The sequence below is a fragment of the Arvicola amphibius genome, chromosome 8 (genome assembly GCF_903992535.2).
Source record: "Arvicola amphibius chromosome 8, mArvAmp1.2, whole genome shotgun sequence".
Classification (NCBI taxonomy): Eukaryota; Metazoa; Chordata; class Mammalia; order Rodentia; family Cricetidae; genus Arvicola; species Arvicola amphibius.
Window position 1 is genome coordinate 2,164,415 of NC_052054.1, and position 26,534 is coordinate 2,190,948.

Genomic DNA, 26,534 nt, shown 5'->3' on the forward strand with positions numbered 1-26,534 from the left:
AGGTTGGCTCTAAGATAGGGTCCCTGATGTCCTGTGGAGAGGCCCAGAGCTGGCAGAGTTTGGAGGCACACCTCTCTCACCAGTGACTAGAGGACTGGGCAGCATGCAAGTCATTGGTTAGCTTGGATGCTTTCGTCCATCCTATGAATTCTAGGATAATTGTTTCTTTCATCAAACTGTCTTTTTTGTGGGCAATGGAACTAACACCTTATACAGAGGAGTGACCAATTTCTGTGGCCTCTCCGGGGACCTGGGGCGTTGTGTGTGAGCCAGGGGAATGTTCCACTTGGGTCCCCGTGTTTCCTCCCTGCATCTCATGGGTTGATTCTGGGGTTCTTCCAATGTCCTTCCATGTATGCAGCAGTGTTGTGGGAGAGCAGGATGACCGATGTTGGGACCTTTCCTTCCTTTGAGATGGCTCATGAGAATGCCACTTAGGAAAACAGATGGCTTGGTGTCCTGCTGAAGTTACTGTTGTAGTTTTCCAGGATCGAGCATTTTTAGGTCAATTACCCACACAAAGAATATTGTGTTCTGACAGCCTGGAGTTTTCTGTCAAGCTTGGGCATGAAGTGCATTTTCTGTAAGTTTGTTGTATTTTCCTGAAAATAATCTTGTAGAACACTTTGATTGAGGAACACAATTGCAGACTGTACTATAGACTCACCACGAATGCCATTTATAGCTTAATTAGGACATACAGTGTTTCCCAACCTCTGTTTATCTAGTTGTTCCAAATTCTTGATACTTTAGACTACATTCCAAATACAGTTAAATCTTAGGGAGTTCTTTTATTTATTTGTTTTTGTATGGTATCTGTTTAACTGTTTTTATTGCCAAGTCTATGATTTCATTGTTTTTAGCCTACAGGAACTGCTCTGCCCTGTTTAAAATGCTGGCTGAGCTGTACTTCCTTCTTTCCGGCTACCAACAGTTGCTCTAGACCTGCTCAGTGTGGGCAGATGAGAAGGGGTAACCAGGATCCACCAGCAGTCAGCTGGAGCTCATACCCACCATTCTTTTTTTTTTTTTTTTAAGTGAATCTATTTATTTGTTTTTTAATTTTACATCCTGGCTGCAATATACCCCACCATTCTTATTTGGGACAGCATTCCTTTTTTCTTTCTTGCTCATGAATGTTTCCAAATTTCTATTCATTTATAATTTTACCTCCTGGCATGAAGATTTATAATAGTGCTAAGTCAACTAGAAGATGCACTGTCCTTACTGAATGTCCTGTGTTCCCTCTCAGCTTACCCTCTCCTGAGTTTGCTTATCTGTGAAGAAAACAGACAGCTGGTCACTGGCAGTGCGGATAGCCAGGTGAGACGTGTGCCAGGTCTCTGCTTTGTGTTGTCTCCTGCAGTGTTCGGACTTTGTCCTCCTGTGCACCTCAGCACCGGGGTGGGGTCGGGAGGCCTTGGGTCTGCAGCACTGACCTTGATCTGCACGTTTTAACCATGCTATGCAGTATCTGAATGTAGCAAAAGTTAGAATGACTTGCTCAGCCATTAGCATCAGATGATTTTAAAACTGAAGATATTTATTTTAAAAATTTAATGTAAACACTTTAAGTTTATTTTATAAAGACACTCGATATAAATATGATAAAATTGTACATTCGGAAGCTAAGATAGTTTATTAGTTTGTTTTCTTCTTCATAAGCTCGGCTGCCATTATTGTGTGTGCTAGGGCCCAGTAACATGGTAGAAGTACTCATGGCTCAAAGACTGTAGCATGTGCTGTGTAGATGTTAGTGATCTTGGGACCCCATAGGTGACTCTGTGAATCACAGCCATGTCTGACCTAAGGTTCTGGACAATCTTCCCTCTGTAAGCACCTGCTTGGAAGCTGTACATCTTTCAGAGAGGGGCTACAAGCAATATTCAGGGCATCCCAAGTGTCCAGGAGAACCCAGGAGCATATCTGCTGCAGCTCATCTGCTCTGCCCCACTTTCCTCTGGATTTTACAATAAGTATCAATTCTTGAAAGAGCATATTTTGCTTTTGTAGCTGTGGATATTTAGTTTGATGGAGAGACACCACTATCACTGTGTGGCACATGTGGACCTGAGGAAGAAGAGTGAGACTTTGTCCACTCGAAGAGTGATGGCCAGGCAGTCCAGCCTTCCAGGTGTGCGCCTTGTGCCCTGTAGGCCTCCTGCATGGAGGCAGGGTTCAGAGTCACTGGGATCTCCGTTGGACAGGCTGGGCGGTCCTGACTTCTGACACCACCGAGCCCCATAGGTTCTGTGCCCTGGGCTGGAGGCTGTCTCACAGAGTATTGTGTGGAGAATGGGAGAACACAAACCCTTGGGTAGTCATCACAGCAGGGACTCAAGAGGGCAGGCCCTGCAGCATCTGAATGGTGCATCTGGGCAAACTGGTGCATTGTCCCCAGGTTGCTGCTTCATTGTTCCTGTGTCAAATGCTGACCCATCTCCTCCTCCAGGTCTCAGACTCTGCCTCTACATCCTTGCCCACTCCCCTAAGCTCCTCACCAGCTCTGTCGTTCAAACTTGCACCAGTTTGCCCACACCTGTCTCCTCCATGCCTCTCGTGCTGCTCTAGGTCCCTGTTGGAGCTGGCACTGACTGGAGGAGTGACAGCATCTTTTCTCAGCGAGGCTGAGAGCTGTTATGGTGTGTGTACTAGTTCCCTTGCCACTCTCCTGCTCTATATATTTGTTCCTACACATAGTCATTCATTCCTCCCTTAGTTTATATTTTGTGTATGGCTTTAGATGATTTTTAAAATTAGGCCAGAAATTACTGTCCTATCCCTCTTTTTCTCTTAAAATATCAAGCCGTGATTTTTGTCACTTTTTTTTATAAGCAGTTGCTCATTCTTTACTACAGCCCAGATCCATTTTAGGAATGGTGGCATTAACCTCTGCAATGGCCGTCTCTTTCCCCATTCCCATCTCTTATAGAATCAATATAGGGTTCCCTTTAGATTTTTAGCTTTATTTTTCTTAGTACTCAAAGTCTAAATGCTTTTTTGATTCATGATTCATCCTGTTAACATGTACTTCTGAAGGATCCTTGCGTCTGTTCTTTTCTGTTAACTGACCGCTAAGCAACTTTGTTAGGTAATCAATAATAACTCTGTTCCCTAGAAGACAGTCGATACCACTCCACACATGAAGTGGATAAAAGGGAAGAAGCTGAAGCCACATTCCCTGTCCTGAGCCTGGCACACTGTGACCTCTGCCTGCCGGACTCGCAGAATGGAGCGTGCGTATGATGAACGGGGCCAAAGCCGAAGGTCACTAACTTTCTTAAGTGGGCCTAAGTTCAGATTTATGAATGGCTAACGGAAACAAGTGTTGTGTCTCTCTTATTGTTACTGATTGTAAGTGTTCCAAAAATTGCATGTTTTGTCTTAGATTTAGTAAACTTTGCCAGTTTTATTTGAGAGATAACTTTTCTAAGCAGATGTAGGCAGATAGAGCCCCTGTAGCAGGACTTTTTCTTGGGTGTGACACACCAGTTTTCGCTCACTCTCTTTCCTCCCAGGTGTTCCATGCTAAAACTGATCCCAAGTGAGTTTGACTCAGTTATTTCTGAGCATGGTAGAAATATAGATTCTTGGGAACACAAGGAAGCATTGTCTCAGAGCCTGCCTCTTCCCCTGCGAGAGCTCAGCAGCTTTAGCATCTGCAAATTTAGCTCTAGATGGCAGAGATTGCTCGCAAGTGAGGAGAGCTTATTTCACTGCCTGGCCCTTCCTAGTCCATGCTATGCTGGCAAAACAGAGGCTGGAGGAGGGCTGGTTCCTGCCCTGAGTCACAGGACTTGTTGTGTCATCCCTCAGAGTACTGAGAGCTCCTGCAGTCAAAGCCAGGGCCACACTACTGAACCCTGTCCACCTTGATTTGTCAGGAGATGTGGGAAGTGCTGGATTGTGTCCTGTGGGTCTGAGGAGGGGTGCCTGCTGCCTGTTCTGTGAGAGGGCTCTAGCTGATGAGTGTTGGGAGGGGTAGGATGAAGGGGCAGACAGTGCAGATGGGAGAGGACAGTTAGTGCAGACCAAGTTTGAATGAGGCTTATTGATAAAAAACACACGTGTTTGCTTTCTCATGAGCTCTGCCACTGTGGACCAGAGCTCCTCTCTGAGCTTATTTTTATTTTCACAAACGGAGCTGGCAGCATCTTGGTGACATTGTGCTGCTGAAGGGCCAACACTCAGCAGGTCAGAGAGTCTGGAAAGGAGGTGTGGTGTCAGTGGAGCTGCACACATACAGGGGACTTTTCTGAGGGCCATTTTATATTTCTGTCTCCTTCCTGTTCCTACTCTGCTCTTTTTCTTTTCTGTTCTTCTTCCTTGTTGTTTTCCTTTCTCTTCCCTACGTTCTCCTCCATCCTCCCTACGTTCTCCTCCATCCTCCCTACGTTCTCCTCCATCCTCCCTACGTTCTCCTCCATCCTCCCTACGTTCTCCTCCATCCTCCCTACGTTCTCCTCCTCCATCCTCCCTATGCTCTTCATCCTCCCTGTGTTCTCCTCCCCCATCCTCCCTATGTTGTCCTTCTCCATCTTCCTTGAAGTTCTCTTCCTAATATCCTCCCTGATTTCATTTCTACATTTTTCTTCTACCTCTCTTACTTTTTCTATCCCTTTTATTCCTCCTAAGACAACAATTTTCATGCAAGAAAAGATAACCTCACAACCACAAGTTATATATTTTCCAAAAACAAATTAAAATCTTTACACAGGAAGAAATTATATTATGATCACAAGTTACATGTCTTTCTTAGAAACCCACAAGTAATTAAACATTTTTCTTTGTTTTAATTTTCCCACTATAACATCTTCACCCCAAATCAGTACTTCTTTTATAGTTGGTTAACAAAGTTTTAAGCAGGCCAGGTACATGTCAGCAGTTCCTTTGTTCTGGCGGACAGCTGTTTGCGGTTTCAGCATCGCAGATTCCTCTTCTTAGTTCTACTCTAGAGAAACTTTAGAGTGCTCAGCTAACCATCTATTTTTATCTACACACAATAAGTCATTTAATTTCCTTTCACAACTTTGTTTTTTCAAGGTGCATACCAGGGCCTGTGATTAATTCTGTAAGGTACATGACCAAGGAACTCAGGCCTTTCCTTGAGTGTGGGGACATAGCTGATTTATTTGATTATCAGCCTGATTTTCTACAGGCAGAATTCATGGGTCTATTAAATGCATGAAACTTTCTTGTTCTTATTTTCCATCTTCTGCAAATATCACTTCCAACAAAGGGTAACTAACTTCTAGCCTATTTTTATGTTTCTCGTATCTCTTATTGGAGCAATTTACAGAATTCCTAAGCCATTTCCCTAATTATCTTTACCAACCATCTTAACCACCTGAATCTGTTAGGCTAACTTAGAAAATCCAGTTAAATCATAGTCTAACTAATCATTATTGCTCTTAGAAAAATCATCTTCATTATGATTTTCAAGTAAACTGTCCAGTGAGGGGTGGGATTTTCCCAGGAAACAATCACACTACACAAGATACAGTAGGATTCCTTCATATAGCAATCACACCATGCCAAATACACCAGGAACACGGCAGCAGCAAGCAGGAGGGAGCGCTGCAGAAGTAGAGGGCATTCTGGAAACAGTCCTCCCAGGCTTTGCCTCTTCAGGATGTACCCAGAGCAGCCTTGTTATCCTCTGGGCTGCGTTCCATAAGCTCCATTGCTGCCCGCAGCTCCTCAGACATGGCCACTGGCAGCGCGGATCTAAGTACTTGCCTAGTCTCACATCGGCAGGCTTTTGGGTAACTTTGCCACCAACTGCTGTTGACAACTCAGGAGAAGGTATAAACCACGGTTGTCAGAACTGAGCCATGGCCATGCTCTCACTCTTGGGGATACTTGTGTCCAATAGACAGGGGTGGCTGCTTTGAGACTAAGCACCCTTGCCCGAGTGTGACTAGCTGGAGACAGTGTTTGTGTTTGTCACACAGATGTGTGTCTGTCCTCACCGTATGGAGGAACAGGGATGCTGGGGGATGCTGTGGCACTAACCTGAAGGAAGTCTGTTTGTTTCTAAGATTAGTTTTTCCTCTGAGTGCACCAAATGTCTGTGGATTGGAAGCTCAACAGCTTTATTCGTATTTAACCCGGCAAGCGTTGAATTAGAAGCTGCTTTACATTTTAAGGGTGAGATCTTGAACTCAGTAATCTTTGATGTTAGTCTCTTATAACTTCATTTTCTTAAAAAAGATTGACGGGGAGTAAAAATTTAGGGTAGAAAGTCTGAGCATTTGAATTTGAGGATAAGTTTATCAGTGACCACACATGGCTACCTGCTCAGACTGTCACTAAGTTCCATGCTGCAGAATCTGAAGGACAGAGCTTCAGTTCAGCAATTCCATCTCTCAAGCATGCCTCTCAGGCTTCTGTCCTGGTATGTCAGGGCTGTGTGGGGCCCCCCTTCATTCACTCTCCCCCCATCTTTGTGTTGGGAACCATGAGGCTCTCCCCCCACCCCAGTGTATCAGGCTCATAGATGGATGCATGCATCAGGCATGGACCACAGGCTCCTAGATACCTGCATGCATCAGGCATGGACCACAGGCTCCTAGATACCTGCATGCATCAGGCATGGACCACAGGCTCCTAGACACCTGCATGCATCAGGCATGGACCACAGGCTCCTAGACACCTGCATGCATCAGGCATGGACCACAGGCTCCTACGGGTTCTTCTGTCAGTACTGGCAGTTCACTCTGGACACTGGCGTTGGTCTAGACAACTACAGGAGGAGATGTCCTCTCTAGCCCTGGGACAAAGACTTCCCCATGTGCACCCACACTTCCTCCTGCCCAGAAGCCCTAGGCTCCTGTGTGCCTCAGCTCTGTTGTGTCTGTTCTTTAGATTCTGGGGCTTGCCTGCTGTTGGTGGTGAGCAGGGTTGCTGCTTGGTCCTTTCCCACAGTTCTGTTTTCCATAATACCCCGCTCTCGTTAGGTACTCTGATCTCCTGCTTCTCCATACCTCGCTGGGTAAATGTATGTTCAGCACAAAATTCCCCCCCCCCCCCCCGGGCTGTCTTTGCTTCTGGTCCCCGAGGTTCAGTGTCCCTGTCATTCAAAGCCTCACTCCATGCACGCTGTGCTCTGGCCTGTGTCTGGATTCCTTCCACCTTGTATCCCCAACTGTGGGCCTCTGTCCAGGCACACACCTTACAGTACATGAACACTAATTGTGGTAGTTGTCGCTAGGCTGAACAAATGAGTCAGCTATTTATCTTCATTTATCAACCTCTCAAATGTTTATTTTGATGAAAATCAAGAATTTCAGAGCCTGAGTGTCCAAGTCGCTGGGTCCTGTGCAGTGGCGAGTAAGGCCATGAGCCCCAAGGTGAGTGGTGGGGCTTGTGTGGTGGGCAGTTCTGTCCTGCGCTCGGGCGTGCACCTCCTTATCGTAGCCACAGTCTTGGTGGTGTCTCCTATGTGAGATTATGACTTACCGCGCGTGGATCCCCTGTTTGTGAATGGGAAGCAGATCTCACTGTGAAAGAGTTGGGGTGCACCCGCAGGCCCCGGCCCAGCCATGCTGCTCACCTCCTACGTGTCCCACAGGCATTGTGCATGCTTTCATCCATGTTCGGAAACAAGATTGCCGTGTTGGAAGTCAGCCTGGCTGCTCTGCTGCGCTCCCAGCGGTGCCCCGGTGCTGGGGGAACGCTTTCCGTGCTGCCAAGGTACTGTCTTTCTCCCATGTGAAGAAATACTGGTGAACACTGGAGACTCCCAGCAGACCAGTGCTCTCTGAAAGGACTAATGTTTTATGCCATGGCTTTTATTTTACTCAAACCAAAATGACTCATAGTTTAACATAAAATGCCAGTTTATTTTAAAGTAGAATATAAATTATAAAATAGCACTTTCATTAAAGCACATCAATATTTTTCTCATAACGATAAGAGCCTTGGTAGTTTTAATTTCCAAATATTGTAAATCTACATTTGAATGAACTAATCTTACATTGTTCTTAAAAATGTATGTTGCATTGAAACAGTTCCATCATCTCACTGTTTGCTCTCACCCGTGACTGCTCTTATTCTAGCTCCTGTGCCCAACCAACCTCTCCACTGTATTTTGGAGTTGTTAAGAAAAGCCTTCCTAAGCCTGCTAATAGCAAACGACATGGTTAGTACAGCACAGTCTGAGACTCACGTGCGTTGTAGCCATCCCCCCTCGCAGTCAGCATTGCTGCAGCACTTTGGGACTTGAATTTGCTGAAAGATAAATCAATGTGGGATGTCCTTCTGTATATGTGTTGCTTTTATTGGTTGATTAATGAAGCGGTTTGGGCTAATGGCTGAGCAGAGTAAAGCCAGGTGGGAAATCAGAACAGAGACAGAGATAGAGAGAGAGAGAAAGCAGAGTCCAGGAGACGCCATGTAGCTGCTGAAGGAGAAAGATGCTGGATTCTTACCGGTAAGCCATAGCCTTGTGGTGATACATAGATGAATAGAAATGGGTTAATTTAAGATGTAAGAGTTAGCTAGAAATATGCCTGAGTCATTGATCAAGCAGTGTTGTTAATAGAGTTTCTCTGTGACTGTTCAGGTCTGGGTGGCCGGAACACAAATGAGCAGTCTTCACTTACATTAAATCCACTGCGGCTTCTATGTCTCTCAGATTTATTGCACATTGTCTTCGATTCCACACCTTCCCCCTGAGTTGGGCATAATTCACAGGAACTCAAGGGTCTGTCTCAATTCTGATGTGGTTCCTTGGGGGACTTGCGGTGGCGCCTGTGCTGGACCCTGAGTAGTTGTACAGGATGTTATCATACCATGCACACTTCAGTGTGTGTTTCTGAGACATCCAGCCAGAATCGCATCTTGTCACAACTAGAAATAGTTTCTTGTATTAGCAAGGCCATAATAAAACATTATTGACTGTTGAAAAAAATAGGTTTTGATTGGTTCGTTGTAAGCTATAGCCAAATAGTCCTAATGTTGATTTTTTTTTCAAAATATAGTTTAAAATTAGCTTCCATGTTAAGAAGGCAGAATTCATTGTGTCCCAGTTTTCTATATGGTAGGAATCATTGCTGACTGATGCTCCCTTGTTTTCCTTCATTTTCCAATGTAAACTCACAGTCCCTTAAAGTCTCTTGATTGACTTAGTTAAGAAGATTAGGCCCCTCCCAGTCAGATCCATTGATTCATTCTGTATATACGCCACATCTATATGTTTCTTGCCTTTTACCCCCAGGCTACTGGCTTGACCTCTTCCAGATTTCCAGACCGGATTAGATGAGTCACTAAACCTCCCTTGTGTTTCTAGGGCCCCTATCGTCTGGAGCATGCACCCCATTCTGAGGAGTAAGCCGTTAAACCCTTGAATTTGATTTGCGAGGCAGACAGCCTGCCCCTGTTTGCACTGTGGTTCTACCTGGTAGTCCCCTCAGTGGAATTCCTGTCAGGCTGAGTCTGTGTGTTGTCCATTTCTGTGTGTTCTTCGAGCAGGGACCCTGTACTGGCCTGTAGTCCAAATACACTTGAAATATATGCTGTTAGCTGGGCATGGTGGCACATGCCTTTAATTCTAGCACTTGGGAAGTAGAGGCATTTGAATCTCTTGTGAGTTCAAGGCCAGCCTAGTGTACAAAGCGACTTCCAGGACAGCCAGGACTGTAACACAGAGAATTTCTATCTCAAAAACAAGCAAACAAACAGAAACGATAAAGAAAATAAATGTACGGTGTTACTCGTAGTACGGTGTAGTACGGTTTCCATTGTTTTCTTGTACATTTCGTCTCTCTGATGAATTTTTGCCTGTTTTCTCTTTGGCTTCTGTATGGAACCCCTGCATTTCTTTAGGTCAGAAGGTCATTTTTTAGAATCTTCCTGGTTTTGGGAGTCTGGGTTCTTTCTTCTGGGACAGCGAAATTGTGATGTTAAATGTTTGCTGCTGCTTTTGTATCCTGTCATATAGCTGTGAGGAGTGTCATAGAGGACCGGCCCCTGGTTTTCCACAATAAAATCAGGTCATCTGGTTATACATCGGCACCGCAGTAAGTACCAACCATCCTGTCTCTTGTGTCAGTGGCAGAACTGACTGCAAGAACACCATTGAGATGGGGTTCAGTGTCTCGGAGGTTTCCACTGTGGACAGGGCGCACAGGGACCTAAGCAGGATGAAAATGTGAGCTAGACCCCAGAGTACACAGTCACCATAAGGGTAGCAGCCGAATAGCCAACTTTTGTTAAATGCCCACTGGCTGTTGATCTCAGCTCAGCTTCTTGTGCTACTGTCAAATCATAAAGTTGGTTGTAGTGAGTGAGAAGCTGGGAGGGTGGAAAAGTGGATAAAGGTGATGCATGACCTCATCATAACCTGACTAAACAGCCCACCTTCTCTCTGAAATTTATGGCCTCCTCTCTCTCTCTCTCTCTCTCTCTCTCTCTCTCTCTCTCTCTCTCTCTCTCTCTCTTTCTCTCCCCCCCCCCCATGCACTTAGAGCACATGACAGAGTCTTGGTCTCTGCCATCTCCCAGTTTGTGTTCTTACCTTCAACCTTGCCCACCCACTCACCTCAGCCTTGAGACCCCACTCAGGCCTCTCCAAGGCCTCTGACCTCGGCCATCCTGTGTGACTGCAGCTCTAGCGCCCTCAGCCCTCAGTATCGTACCATGCATGCCTTTTCTATCCCCAATGGCTCTGACCTCGGCCATCCTGTGTGACTGCAGCTCTAGTGCCCTCAGCCCTCAGTATTGTACCATGCATGCCTTTTCTATCCCCAATGGCAAGAACTGTGGTGCTGTTTACCTGTCTGTTGTGTAGACCTGTGCTTGGGGCAGCACGTGGCTCCTTAAACTCTCAGTTGTGACACCGATGAGCAGATGGCAGGCAGTTAAAAGGAGGGATGAATGGGTCGAGAGATGGGTAGACGGAGGGAAAGGCGAATAGAGAAGGGTGAGTTAGTCACAGATGTGTCCCAGCTGTGGCCCACTGGCCACATAAGCTCCAGGATAGCTACGACTGCAGCCAGCAGAAAACAATATGAGATTTTTGTGTGTTAAGTTTTAAAATTTGTTTGTATAAGTGTAGTTTTGAACATGAACTTCACAGATGACAATGTGGCCCAGAGAAGATACCTTTGGATAAATGATGGCAGATGGATGGATTGGGTGGATTGGAAATTCATACAGTAGAAGAACAAAGCAGCATTTTAATCTGTGAGGTTAAGAGTGGATTCAGAGGCTCCACACTGGATGACGTGGAGGCTGTGGTGGTCCTGATGCTGCCCTGGAACTTTGAGCTGAGAAGCATTAGATAGGGTTCCTGAAGAGGAGGTGTAGTATTGGTGGCATCTCGGAGTCAGGATAAGTGATTGTTCTTGGATTCAAGAACATAAGGCAGCTGAGAAAAATTATGTAAGTTTGTACATGTTTAATTTTTCCTTATAAATGTAAATATCTTAAGAAATTTAGAATGCTAATTTTTGAGAGTGATATATGCATATGTGTATGTGGTTTCCTTCCAGTGGGACTATGTTTTCCCCTAAGACCAACATCAAGCGTAATAACAAAAGAACTTCCAAATGCAAGAGCAATCGCAAGTGGTACGTAATTGAGTGTGTGTGTTAAATAAATCTGAACAACTTAGAAACACTCTTAAAATGCTCTTGATTTTTAAACAGAAATATGACTATATATGCATAAAATGAGTACAAATATATCACTGACATGTATCCTTCAAACAAAATATGGTTGTCTCATTTTAGTAAACCTTTGGGTATTCTGCTTTTTTTTTATTATGGTGCTAGTTTTGAAAAAGTGAGTTTTTGCTAAAATGTAATTGTAGGAGAGTATTGTGTCCTTTGGCTGACCACGCCTGAGATGCATTTCAGGTCTCCGTAGTGATAGAGGGGCAGTTGCAGAGCCAATGTTGCTTCTTAGTGTTCATGGCTGGTCCATTGACCTGGACACGCTGCAAACACAGCCTGAATGCACAAAGAGAGTTGGGGCCTTGGGCAGAACTTATATGACATATGATGAACATATGCTATATTTTGATGTAAGGCTCATCTTCACATATCCCACACCTATGTTTGAACAGTGACTGTTTTTACAGAAATGCTTACTGGAACATGAGTGCTTGTGATTGACTTGGATCATGCTAAGCTGGGGCTTAGCGTGATGCTTTAACACACATGTGGTGCTTCTTGACGAGACCGGCCTCCTTTCATCTATGACTCTCACTGTATCACTTTCCCCATCTCTAGAATCATCACTAGTCTATGTCCAGGTCAACTTTAAAAAAAATTTAAAGCTTACAAATATGAGCGAGAACGTATGATATTTGAGGTTCTGCATTTGGTGTATCTTAATACCTTATACTTCCCATGCAGTTTGCTACAAATGGCAGAATGTTATTTCTTTTTCTTAAAAAAATATTTATTTATTTATTTATTTATTTATTTATTTATTATGTATATAATATTCTGTCTGTGTGTATGCCTGCAGGCCAGAAGAGGGCACCAGACCCCATTACAGATGGTTGTGAGCCACCATGTGGTTGCCGGGAATTGAACTCAGGACCTTTGGAAGAGCAGGCAATGCTCCTAACCTCTGAGCCATCTCTCCAGCCCCCAGAATGTTATTTCTTAATGGCTGATTTCCTTTTATAAGGTTTATTTTATTTTTAGTGTATATGTCTGTGAATGCATGTGTGTGTCCACAGAGGCCAGCAGAGGGCGTCACACCCATGCCATTGAAGTCACAGGCCAATGTGAGAGACCTCATGTGGGTGTCAGAGATGAGACTGGTCCTGAAAGGACGGCAAGTGTTGTCAACTGCCGAGCCCATGTCTGAATACTTTTTCACGGTGCATATATACTACATTTCTTTTCATTCCCATATTGATCAACCTAGGTATCTTAGCTGCATGAACAGTGCCTCAGAGAACACTGACAAGCAGAAGTCTCCTTGGTAGTGATTTTATTTCCTTTGAGTCTACGCTCAGGAGTAAGATGGATCATATGATAGTTTTCATTTTAGTTTTATGAGGCATCTCCCTTAGTGTGTTCCGTGGCAGCTGTTGTAATTCACATCTCCTCAACATTGGGTCAAGGGCTTCTCTGCCTTCACATCCTGGCCAGTATTTGTTATTTATTTTTTGTGTTTTTGGATAGTGGTCTTGGGTGTGGTGACACTCTAACTCTCATCAAGTCGTCGGGACACTGGGTCTCTATGCACTTACTTACTGGTCATTGAATTCCTTTGGGGAGCCTTCTTCAGGGTGTTTAATATTCAGGGTGTGATTTGAGCCATGCTTTTATTGGCATTTTTCTTAAACATTATTTGTCCTTTTACTTTTCCTGTCAATTTCCACTAGTTTCCTCATCAGTAGGTGACCAGACGCCATAGCAGAGGTGTCTGATCCCATGGAGTGACCTGAACCCCGAGAGTGACCTGAACCCCGTGCTCTTCATGGCATTTTTCTCCTATAAGGAGCCCTGCTCACCCACTGGGCTGTTTTCTTCTTCTTTTATACACTGAGCAAGCCACTTCTTGTACAGTTTTGACTCTTGTGGGGAGAGGAAGCAAGAAGGCATGGCTCTGGAAGGGCCCTGAGGTTTAAGAATGGAATCTCCCCATGAAGCAGTTTCCAGATGCCGATAGGTGTGGAGAAGGAAGAGCAATGCTCATTTCCTGGAGGAAAGCCAGCATCACCAGCTCCTACTCAACATGAATGTATAAACCAATAGCCCGGCCTTCAGAATAGCATCCAGGCAACCAGATAGACCCCTCTGAGGTGACTGATTCTGCCATAACCATGTAGACAGGCAAGCTCATGTCCCCTTCACAGTGTGGGAACCTAGAAGGGAGAGGATGCCCGGATCAACATGCTGGTTGAGGAAAATGGGCCTTCATGGTTCAGTGAGTCCTTACTTCACAGACTGCTGAGAGCCTTGTGAGTTCTGCTCCGCGGAGCCCTGCATGTCTCTAGTTAGGGTTGCAAAGTGCATTTCTGGCTTAGGGTATTTTCCACTTATGGATTTATCAAGCCACGACTGTAGTTAGTATTATAATACCAACCCATAGATGTATGAAACTAGGGGCTTGGAAGACAGCTTCATGGCTACAAGTGCTTGCTATGCAAAAAGAAGGGTCTGTATTTGAATCCTTAGCACCCACATTAAAGCTTGAAGAATGACATCTGCGGTTGACCTCTGGTCTCCTTATGCACCTGCACACATGTGTTCTTGCACTCACACCTGTGTACCTGCACATGTTCATACTACACATAAACCCACAAAGATATGTTTTTGACAATATACAATATAAATCAGTTTCAAAGAGTTGTTCATGATTGTGACTATAAGATTGTATATAAATTTTCAGCTTTAATCATATAAAATGATATATCTAAGTAGAGCGAAATATACTTAATTTCTAGTTTATTTTTAATCTCCCTTGAACTTATCTCTTGGTTTTTACTATGACCTTCCTTAAAGTAAGGAATACTCTTTGGAGAATTTCCTACCCAGAAATCTCAGCAGGCAGGTTGCGGTGGCCCAGGAGCCTGTTGCTGTGAGCTGTCTGCAGTACTCAGGTAAGCCTTGGAACCATTTGCCCTTTGTACCTGCAGCTGTATTCTGCCCACTGTTGTGGGGTAAATTTGTGTTTGAAGATCTTGGTTGTATTGGTCAGGATTCTTTAGAGGAACACACCACATAAGAATAAAAATAGAAATGGGATTTGAGTGACCTGCAGACTGTAGTCCAGCTAGTCCAACAATGTCTGTTTCCTGATTGAAATGCCAAGAATTCAGTAGTTGTTCAGTCCTTGAATCTGGATGTCTCAGCTGGTCTTCAGGCTGTGTTGGAATCCTGGAGAAGTAGGTTCTAACAGCAGTGAAGGAATGCCTCAGCAGCAGGATAGATGAACTCAGCAACAGTGAAGAGCAAGTAGGCAAAAAGCAAGAGCTCCCTTCTTTCATATCATTTTGTGCAGGTTGCCACCAGGTGTGACCCAGACTTAGGGTGGGTCTTCCCACCTCAACTGATCCAGACTTAGGGTGCCTTGTCCTATCTCAACTGATCCAGACTTAGGGTGGGCCTTCCTACCTCAACTGATCCAGACTTAGGGTGGGTCTGATGAAGGAGAGTCATCTGTCTATGTGTTACTTTTATTGGTTAATAAAGAAACTGCCTTGGCCCTTTAATAGGACAGAAAATTAGGTAGGCAGAGTAGACAGAACAGAATTCTGGGAGAGAAAAGGCAGACGCTTTAGGCAGTCATAGGCAGACGCCATGCCTCTCCTCTCCAAGACGGAAGCAGGTTAAGATCTCTCCTGGTAAGCCACCCCTTGTGGTGCTACATAGATTACTAAATATGGGTTAAGCAAGATATGAGAATTAGCCAATAAGAGACTAGAACTAATGGGTCAGGCAGTGTTTAAATGAATACAGTTTCCGTGTAATTATTTTGGGTAAAGCTAGCCGGGTGGCGGGAAGCAGCCCACAGCTCCATCTACATGGGTCTTCCTACCTCAACTGACCCAGACTTAGGGTGGGTCTTCTTACCTCAACTGATCCAGACTTAGGGTGGGTCTTCCTATCTCAACTGATTCAGACATAGGGTGGGTCTTCCTGTCTCAACTTATCTGGACTTAGGATAGGCCTTCCCACCTCAGCTGATCCAGACTTAGGGTGGGTCTTCCCACCTCAAATGATGCAATCAAGAAATCCCCCACAAGTGTGCCCAGCTTGGGTTTTAGTTGATTTCAGATGTAGTCAAGTTGACAGTGAAGATAAGTCATCACATTGGTACTGATTTTCAAAAGCAGTGGTTGGCTCTAGAGTGAGGTGAGGCTTCAATTGTACTTGACAAGGGCCATCACAGGACACTTCTGCCCTTCAGTACTGCCACGATGATACACATATGTTTTTCATGATGACCCCTCCACACAGGAGCCTGGTAAGATGGCTTTTCATAGACAGAAGATAGATATGTGACCACAGAGGGATCACAAGGTGGTCTTGACACTGTGAGTTGTGTCTGTCCCTCAGGTGGACCCTGTCTCACAGGGAAGAGCAGCGCTCGACCTCCCAGATGCTGCTGTGTTCTCAAACGTACCCCAGCTGCCTTCCTCCCAAAGCTTTATGGGCCCTCACATTTTTCTTGATAGTGTTTGAAGGGGGTGAAGTGGCAGTTTGTGAGTATCTGTGGCTCTGTGACCTCAGAGTGTTTTTAGTGGGTCATCTAGAAGTCATCACAGGTTATCACTCTGGATAAAGGAACTCTCCAGATAATTCTAGACAAATACCTTTTGACAACTGAGTGTGCACTGCTGTCAGTGGGCGTCTCTGATGTTTGTTGTGCTCACTTTATGAAGCTGCATATTTGGTGAAGATCCCCACTTTCAGTGTTGTGCTCTTGCAATACAACAGCCCTGCAGCCTGGGGCTCAGCCGTGTCCCTTTGCGTATCTTCTGTGAGCAGAAGGCTGCAATGGTCCCAGAGACAGCTGCTCTGTGAGGGTTCTGGTGAGGGCTGGCTCAAGGCCGGATAGACCTTGGGAGTCTTGTTATGTGTTCTTTCAGATGCTTCACTACCTGAGAAATGACTGATTATCTGAATGTTCTCCATGTTAACAATCGGTTATCAGTGGGATTCCCCTGTTACGATTTTATTGAGCTATTTATTTTTTATTTTTTAAACAGGGGATGGACAACGGTTGGCCTGTGGCTTAGCTAACCATCTTTCCCTGGTCTTTGATGCTAGCCTTTCTGGAACACCTGCTGCTTTTTCAGGTATCCTAAATCTTGAGGAATGGGAGGTGAAGGAGGGTGGGTGTTGTGGGCTATACTTGCCAGCAGCAGACTGAGCTCCAGTTTAGTACACAGTGGCTCTTAGTGGGCTTCGGCTTCTGGAACAGATCAGAGCCAGCTACTAAACCAGGTGGAGCCTGTGTCCTTGCCAGTGCATATGTTCTGTAAGACAAAGCAGCTATAGCTAGGGCCCTTGTGGGTAAAAGTCAGCATGTGAATGGTTTGGGGTAGTAAAGGAAGTCCACTTTTACAGAGATATGTTTAATTTTAATAAAACATTTTCACAAAGTGTAGTTTGAAATTTGGTAGGATTTATAATGGATTGGTGTGGAAAGTCCTTCTGTATATGTGTTGCTTTTATTGGTTAATGAATAAAGAAGCTGCTTTCAGCAAATGGCTTAGCAGAATATAGCCAGGCTATATATATGTATATATATATATATATATACATATTTATTTATATTAATAGAGTAGGCAGAGTCAAGGAGAAGCCATGAAGCCACCGCTGGGGACAGACATACTGAACCTTGACGGTAAGACACAGCCACGTGTCAATACACAGATTAATAGAAATGGATTAAATTAAGATGTAAGAGCTAGCTAGCAATATGCTTAAGTGATTGGCTAAGCAGTGATTTAATTAATACAGTTTCTGTGTGGTTATTTCAAGGCTGAGCAGCTGGGAACAAACAAACAGCCTCTTTACAACAAATTGGTATGCTGACGTGGCCAACTAAATCCACTTAAAACCTGAGAGAGCTTAAAAAGGAATTCTAGATGCAAAAGGATAGAGTTAAGCTCAGCTTGATGCTGTGTCTCCTTTAAGAGAGATTTTCCCGATTCAGCATTATCAGAAAACAAAACAAACAAACAAAAAAAACAAAAACAAAAGCCGCAGAGTTTCAAAATGGAAGTATCATATTTCACCAACAAACAGCTCTGACTCCTTTGGAAGGTCTGGCTACAGAGCATTTAAGTGGGGTTTGTGAGTAGAGTGCTACAACTTGCTTAATGGCAGCACAGACCCGCTGTGTGCCTGAACATGGGGCAGTGAGTATGGCAGCACAGACCCGCTGTGTGCCTGGACATGGGGCATTGAGCATGGCAACACAGACCCGCTGTGTGCCTGGACATGGGGCAGTGAGCATGGCAACACAGACCCGCTGTGTGCCTGGACATGGGGCAGTGAGTATGGCAGCACAGACCCGCTGTGTGCCTGGACATGGGGCAGTGAGCATGGCAACACAGACCCCTGTGTGCCTGGACATGGGGCAGTGAGTATGGCAGCACAGACCCGCTGTGTGCCTGGACATGGGGCAGTGAGTATGGCTCGCACTAAACAGACCTCTGCCCCACCATGTTGGACTGGGCTGGGCCAAAAAGCAAAGCAGCCTTAGTCTTAGTAATGACGCTTAGCTGCTTAACACTTTAAGGAGCAGCCCTGGACAGAAAAGAAAACACACTATGACCCATTTAGAGGCTTATTTTTGTTTGAATCTGTCTTTATTGTGTAGCTGTTATCATTTTCTGACCAGGAACGCCTTTTTTAAAAACTGCTAAGCAAGAATGGCCAAGACCAACTCCGTGGCCCTGCCTGTTTACTCTGCCCAGTCTAACATGGTGGAGGCATGTTCACTACCTCTGTGAGCTATGATCACCACTCCAGCTCCAGGGATGCAGTGGATGTATGTTGCTATTAAGCAACATGTAACAAACAACTCACAGAGTTCATTTAAGTGCTTCATAACAGGACCAGCATGAACCAGGAAGCCAGCTCTTAAAGGAACTGCACAGTTTTTGCTGCTAAAACAGTCAGGAAACCTTCTCTTAAAGGAATCTGCTTACTTCTAGCAAATAGAGTCCACCTGAGAAAATGCTGCTACCAGAAGTCATGCTCGACTCTGTTCTTTTGTGTCTAGAATTTATTTCAAGCTCTCTCATGTTTTATGTGGATGTAGTTGCATATTACATAGTACAGATTGGATGTTAGACACCAGTTTGTAAACAGAGGCTGCTCGTTTGTTTTCCAGCCACCCAGACCCGAATAATCACACAGAAACTATATTAATTACAATACTATTTGATCTGTGTCTCAGGCATATATTTAGCTAGCTCTTCCATCTCAAATTAACCCATTTCTATCATTCTGCATATCACCACAAGACTGTGGCCTACTGGTAGACATCTTTCTCCTTCAACAGCTACATGGTGTCTCTTTGACTCTAACTACTCTCTCTCTCTCTCTCTCTCTCTCTCTCTCTCTCTTTCTCTCTCTCTCTCTCTCTCCCTCCCTCCCTCCCTCCCTCCCTCCCTCCCTCCCTCCCTCCCTCCCTCCCTCTCTCTCTCTCTCTCTCTCTCTCTCTCTCTCTCTCTCTCTCTCTCTTTCTTTCAGTCTGGCTATATTCTGTCCTGCCATAGGCCAAAACAGCTTCATTCATTAACCAATAAAAGCAGCACATATACAGAAGGTCTTATGAATGCTGTCACACCTGCTGTGAGTTCGTAGGTCAAGTGCCCTGCTGTGCCTGGAAACAGTGTCCTTGTGTCATATGCCACCCTGGCTCTATAGCTTTTATGTTCCTTCTGAAAGGACTCCTGAGCCTTGGGAGGAAGTGGGTGAAACAGTTGTCCCATTCAGGGTGAGCATTTCCCAGTCTCTTATTGTCTCTGCACCCTTACCAGTTATGGGTCTCTGTGGCAATCACCTCCTCTTGAAGAAAGAAGTGAATTTGGTGAAGGTTGAGAGGTACACTAATCTAAGGATATAAGAAAAAAAGGTCACTAGGAGTCAGTGTAACACTGTGGCCATTTATCAGAACAATGGTATTATGTTCTCCCCCAGGGCCTATGACCTGTCTAGCCATAGATTCTTAGGTCTGATTTGTTTGGCTTTCAATTGATGGATGGGCCTTAGATGCAATCAGAAAGTAGTTGGTTTATCCCCATGACATTGATACCCTGTTGTATCAGTGGACATGTCCTGTCAGGCCCACCATGATTGTAGCTTTCATAGTTTACAGTCAGATAAGATTTATGATTACTTCTCCTTTCTTTGCTAACATACATAGCACCTCACAGGACCATGAAAGCTAGCCAGTCTAGAAGAAACTTCCAGATGCTTTTCCAGACCAGTTTCTTTACATTATGTGACTTAAGTAGGTGGTGTCTTTTCAGTAAGACTTACCATCAATTTCTGTATGGTAACTAATAACATTGGCAATGGCCTGGGATGTCTGAGGGTCTGTGGGATCCCAGTGGTCACCAGCTCCTGAAGTGGTGACCATTCTGGACATTGGGCCTTTCATTTGTTGGCCTATGGTACGGGCTTGTCACCTCCTTTTGAGTCGCTCCATATGTGAGTCTTCTTATATGTGTAAGTATATATTTTAAGAAGCTTCTACAGTAGTAGGCTTCCATGTGATTCTTTCAAAGGTCTCTAAGTGTCATTTCCTCTGTGTTTCCTCCTCTGCTCTTCTTCCCAACCCCACCCAGTTGAACCTCCCATTTCTATCACCACCTTTTACCTCTTTAACACTTCATTCTATACCTGCTCCCTTGAGAACTCCACCCATGGCTCCTTACTAATTTCCTGGCCTCTGTAGATATTCCAGATGACACACACGTATCTAAAGAATTAGAGAAAACATGGCACATCATGTTTTGGGGTCTGGGTTACCTCACTCAGGATGATTGCTCCCATCCTCATCCATTTACCTGAGAACTTCATAATCTCATTTTTATTAACAGCCGAATAATATTCTATTGTATAATCATACTGCATTATACATAGACACCGAGGCTTTTATGATTAAGCCGTGGAGAACTGGATGAGGAAGTATATCTGTAGTAGGATACAGAGTCCTTTGGGTATAGAATGCTATAGCTAGATCATGTGGTAGATTCATTTCTAGCTCTCTGAGAACTTCCACACAGATTTCCATAGTGCCCACTTTACACTCCCAATGAGCAGTGGTAAGTGTTCTTTGGGCATTGGACAGGTCCTTTGCACGTTTGTGAAAATGCCAGAACTCGACACTAGAGGGCAGCAAAGCCATTTGACATAATTTTTCTGCGTGGTAACTTTTTTTGCTGTTTTGAAGCCTGTTCAGAGCGTCATCCTACTTACAATTCTCTTCTGGCTTTCCATTTTTATTTTGGTGGTTTTCTGGCTAGCATGCTCCGGTGATACTAATTTACTGACGGCAGTTCTTGTGCTGAGACGAGCCTGAGTGGGGGATCCTGTTAGCTAGATTCTTGTCAGCGTTGCGGTTCCTTACTCTGCAGTTTTCACCGCATAGCACTCTGGGACGAAATGTGATGGTTCAGCAAGTCTTGGGTTACTGATACCCTGGTGCACGCCTGACACCGCAGCCTCCAGATCCCTGTCTGCCTGTTTCCACTGGTTCTCCCAGGGAAGAACTCATGATGTTGTCTCTAAGTATCTGGCTCTACGAATCGTCAGGCTGTTAGGTTTCTCAGATCACTCAGGTAGCCATGGTCTCAAGTTTGCCTCATAGAGATGAGGAAGGCAAAGATGGGGTTAGGAGGCAGCATGTTCCTTGTCAGAAAAAGACTGGAGTAGGGACTGCATCACTGAAAGATTATGGGGACTGAAGGGCAGTTTCATCTGCCTGTGGGTTCCCTAGGAGGTGCTGTCCACAGGTGTGCTAGCGCCTGTGGGTTCCCTAGCAGGTATTGTCTACAGGTGTGCTAGCACCTGTGGGTTTCCTAGCAGGTGCTATCTACAGGTGTGCTAGCACCTGTGGGTTTCCTAGCAAGTGCTATCTACAGGTGTGCTAGCGCCTGTGTAAACCAGCAGCCAAAGCAGCCATTGGCCAGAGCAAATGATGAGAGTATTTCCAATCTTCAGTGAAGTCTTCTATTTTCTCCCTTTGAAACCAAAAGAAAATGCTCTCTTTTTGTGTGTGTGTGTGGAGGGGGCTGAAACTCACAGAGATCTGCCTGCCTCTGCCTCTGCCTCCCAAGTGCTGGAATTAAAGGCATGCCTGGACACACACAGTCAGAACTTCATCTTTAAGAAACATGAGATTTTAGAAAGGCTTCCTCTACAAGCCCCACCAATAGGCCTTCAGTGCAAAGTCGTCTGACACTGGGCCTGGTCCACCTGCCTCACAGCGAGAAACTGCCTCCCTTCCTCCTTGAGAAGAGGGAGTTCTGGCCTGTTCTGGTTCTCCCTTTATCCCCAATACTTAGGTCATGATGGAGCTGTGAGCACCGTCTGCTGGAGCCACGACAAGAGATGGCTGCTGTCTACAGGCCGGGACCGGACACTGAGGGTGTGGTCAGTTCACAGGACAGAACTCATGCTGCTTTTGGTAATGTGTCCATGAGCACATATGTCATGGCGGGTAGTGATGTCAGACAAACTGCTTAGTGATCCCAAGCCATGCACAGTCACAACTGTCTGCCTCCCTGTAGGGAAGACCAGCAATAGGTAGAATGAGAAGCTGTTTCACTACCATAGAAGCACGATGGTGGGACAGTTTCTTATATTCATTCACATATGAAATGTATGCATATATAACACATGGGAACATACTCCTGGTGTGTGATATGTACATTGACAAATACATTTCATATATATATTTGCATTTGTAATGGTATGAAAATGCCAACAATACCCATAGCAAAACATGGATAGTTTTTTTTAAAACTATTAATTTTTTAATTGACAATATCTGAAAGTTAAAAATCTCCCAGTTAAGATAAATTCTCTTAAAACGTATGGGTTACAATGGCCTTGGGGGTCTTGTTCACACATCCCCAAAGGTGAGTTAACATGGACAGTTTTATGTTAGTTCACCATTATATCGTAGAGGCAATAATGATGGACAAGAGGACTTGTTTAAATGAATTATGTAAGGTTATTTGGAAATAGCATGGGGAAAAAGAGACAGCACAAAATCTCACTACTGAGATGGAAAGAGGAGGGGTGCTAAGAAATGCTGCTTCTGCTCACAAATCAGGACCTAACCCAGGAGTGGTGAGCATTTAGAACAGTCAGAGAGCTGACTTTTCGACTGTGATTTTTAAACTGGTATTTGACTATAGTGTTTAAACTTAACAGTAGGTGAAAGTGGTGGAAACTGTGCTCTGAAGCTTGCCCTTCTCCAGGACTGCTGACCCAAGGATGCAGTGCTCCCTGGTAATGCTGGGCTGCACTGCTCGTCAGCTGCCATAGTCAGATTCCTCGCCTCACAAGTCACTCCTGTGGGGAGCTCAGAGTCAGCACCCTTTAGGGAGTTCTCAGCAGCCCCAGAGGAAGGGGTGGGCTCTACCAGAGCTGGGCCTGCCTGGCCATTAGACACAAAGTTGGTAGTAGACATCTAGAACCATGTTCCAAATCTTGTTCTCAATTTCATCCTTGATACTCCATGTTTCATTTACCCCCGTTTCCCCATTTTCTGAGCTGCTGTGACGAGACGTGTGTTCAGGGTGAGGACGGGAGTGTGAGGAGGGGTGGGGAGACCACTACAGCATACAGCAGTGCTCACAGCTGTCCACTTCACAGGGTCCAGAGTCTCTCCCCAAGCCAATAACGTCTGCACAGTTCTACTACATGGATGCTTTCCTACTGCTGTCTTCTGGTCCTGAACTTTGGCTCCTAAAGTACCACATTGACCTCTGCAGGGATGACATGCGGAGGTAGGTGGCCTCCTCCCTGCCTGCAGCCCTTCTGATCCCGTCCCACCTCTTTATTTCTAGAGATACACACCTTAAAATTTTATAAAAGAAGGAAGGCAGAAGTTTCAGTTACTTGCTCCTTGGTTGTTTCTGCGGTCTCACATCGCATCCGGCTTTGCTCGAACCCTTTGGTCGCTCACTTTGCTCCCAGACGTCACTTTGCCGCTCCACAGGAGCAGGAGCTGGGTCATCGTAGGTGGTGCTCTGAGGGCATCTCTGCCTCTGCCTCTGTATCCCTGTTCTTTAATTATCTTAAGAAGATAGCTGTGGACGAATGGAGAGATGGATGAAAGGAGTGTGTGCATTCGCTATAACGTGGAAATGCTGGGAAACTTAGTGCATAGTGGAACAGTGGTACACATATTCTGTAAGTCAGTACAAACAGTGATATATTACATAGGGGAATATCTAATAATAATGAGAATTTTTGATATTTAAAGTAAATTATTTTTGCATAAATATGGGTTTATACTAAAATGTCTGACAGAATATTCATCACAATGCTCACTTACATATTTGACTTTCCTAATCAGGGGAATTGATAGGAGCACAGGCAACAATACATCCTGGCGAGTGACTTGCAGATGCCTGTTAGAATCCGTACAATTTCTCGGATGTCGGCCACTGTAATTTTTCTTAACGTCTTTGTCATTATAGCAGGACACATCGTCTCATCACAGCAGGTATAAATGACTCAAGCCAGAGTGAGGAGCTGCTGTTTGCTGTACCTAGAACTCGTGTGGTGGGCTGAATGTGCAGTGCCGGGTTCTTTGTTCTTCTGCATACCTCTGCCTGGCTACCTTTCAGGAGAGCCTTCCCTCACCCTAACGTTTCCTAGTTTTAACACGTTTTCCCAGACAAGGTGACTTCTTCCTCAGCCATCCTTCTGTGTAACTGAAGCTGTGCTTCATCGTGGCATCTGTGTGACCCCCATTCTGTACTGAAACATTTATTCTCAAGCTTCCCTCGAGACTTGACTGCACTCTGTTTCTGCTTCTGTATGGTCGCCTGGGCCTGCTCCTGGAGTCTGTTGCTCTGAGACCCATTCCGGAGTTTCTCAGCCCCAGACACAGTGCTCCTCCAGGCAGTGCCCTCCACCACCCGTTGGATAACACCGTGTGTTCCTCACCCTGGACAGCGCAGCGTCTGCCCAGGCCTGGCCTAGCTCCTCTGTGCCACTGGTCTGACCCTGTTGACATTCTTTATGTCTTGTCCTTGCCAAACTGTGCTTGGGCTGGGTTGAGAATCCTTGCTGGGCTGGCCTACCAGTTATTTCCCCTGAGGAAATTATTTCCATGGTTAAGATCATGTGCCTATTTTTTTTTTGTTGTTTTTTTGTTTTTTTGTTTTTCGAGACAGGGTTTCCCTGTAGTTTCTAGAGCCTGTCCTGGAACTAGCTCTTGTAGACCAGGCTGGTCTCGAACTCAGAGATCCGCCTGCCTCTGCCTCCCGAGTGCTGGGATTAAAGGCGTGCGCCACCACCGCCCGGCAGATCATGTGCCTATTAAAGCAACACCTGATGCTCATGTTACCCTTCTGAAAGGAGTAAGGACTAATAGTTAGGATAAGATATCAAGCACTGTGTAACTGGGTGAGTACTTATAAGGGAATATATAATTATTTTAGAATTAAGAGACAAACTTGCTTTCCCGTAGTTAGGAATGAGTTATTTTGGGCTGTTATTTTCATGAGGTATTCTAGAGAAAAAAACCACCCAGAATTTCAGATAGAAAATTGAATTAATTTCCCAAAGGAATATTGGTGTGTCTTATTCACTCATTCCCTTACTATTAAAACATATGACTAAGCAATAACAACGCTTTATTTTCATTTTTATCCTTTTAAATGTAGAATGTTTAGTTGTAGTCAGAAGTAAAAACACTGGTAATCTCCCCACTTTTTTCCAGGTATAAACCCAAAAGCAGGTATAAACCTGTTTTCAGGCTCCCTTTAACCAGTGGGGCGGACATGACCACCCTGTCTGCAGTGAACGACTTTTATTCCCGTATCCTTCCTCCTACTCAGTGGCTGTGCCTTGCACTAAGCATCACTTTCTGGCAAAGCCCTTTCTGGGGCATTTGAAAAGCTGCAGGCATTCTGCTAGGCAAAAAGGACAGACGGATGTTTCTCCTTGAGAAGTGTGGGATCTTGTGCAGCAATTGTAGGTGAAGTAACCTTATCTTAATAATAGGAGGAACCTCCAAGGGAAAACAGTCAGGGTTATGACACAGCAGGGTGAGTAATACACAGTCATCTAGTGCATTTTCTTAGTAAACTGACCCACATGCTGTGGACGTCCTTGTACACTGTCACCTGCTGTGGATGGATGTCCTTGTACACTGTCACCTGCTGTGGACGTCCTTGTACACTGTCACCTGCTGTGGACATCCTTGTACACTGTCACCTGCTGTGGACGTCTTTGTACACTGTCACCTGCTGTGGATGTCCTTGTACACTGTCACCTGCTGTGGATGGATGTCCTTGTACACTGTCACCTGCTGTGGATGTCCTTGTACACTGTCACCTGCTGTGGACATCCTTGTACACTGTCACCTGCTGTGGATGTCCTTGTACACTGTCACCTGCTGTGGACGTCTTTGTACACTGTCACCTGCTGTGGACATCCTTGTACACTGTCACCTGCTGTGGATGTCCTTGTACACTGTCACCTGCTGTGGACATCCTTGTACACTGTCACCTGCTGTGGATGTCCTTGTACACTGTCACCTGCTGTGGACATCCTTGTACACTGTCACCTGCTGTGGACATCCTTGTACACTGTCACCTGCTGTGGATGTCCTTGTACACTGTCACCTGCTGTGGATGTCCTTGTACACTGTCACCTGCTGTGGATGTCCTTGTACACTGTCACCTGCTGTGGACGTCCTTGTACACTGTCACCTGCTGTGGATGTCCTTGTAAACTGTCCCTGCTGTAGGCATCCTTATACACTGTCCCTGCTGTAGGCATCCTTGTACACTGTCCCTGGTGTAGTCATGCTTGGATTACAGGCACTGGGCTGGCAAAACTCAGCAGATGG

General features: G+C 45.1%; 1 protein-coding gene across 1 annotated transcript in view; it reads left to right on the plus strand.

Annotated features, from left to right (window-relative positions):
- Positions 1–26,534, plus strand: part of Wdr27 (WD repeat domain 27) — a 90,981-nt gene that overhangs the window by 22,180 nt on the left and 42,267 nt on the right. Inside the window, exons 7-21 of the mRNA XM_038338438.1 lie at positions 1,253–1,323; positions 2,014–2,134; positions 3,119–3,240; positions 3,770–3,774; positions 6,047–6,150; positions 7,285–7,352; positions 7,574–7,695; positions 8,061–8,143; positions 9,944–10,022; positions 11,496–11,573; positions 14,472–14,569; positions 16,682–16,771; positions 22,004–22,125; positions 23,322–23,455; positions 25,402–25,499. Coding sequence (XP_038194366.1) covers positions 1,253–1,323; positions 2,014–2,134; positions 3,119–3,240; positions 3,770–3,774; positions 6,047–6,150; positions 7,285–7,352; positions 7,574–7,695; positions 8,061–8,143; positions 9,944–10,022; positions 11,496–11,573; positions 14,472–14,569; positions 16,682–16,771; positions 22,004–22,125; positions 23,322–23,455; positions 25,402–25,499 — 1,395 coding nt within the window. The remainder of the gene's footprint in view (positions 1–1,252; positions 1,324–2,013; positions 2,135–3,118; positions 3,241–3,769; positions 3,775–6,046; positions 6,151–7,284; positions 7,353–7,573; positions 7,696–8,060; positions 8,144–9,943; positions 10,023–11,495; positions 11,574–14,471; positions 14,570–16,681; positions 16,772–22,003; positions 22,126–23,321; positions 23,456–25,401; positions 25,500–26,534) is intronic.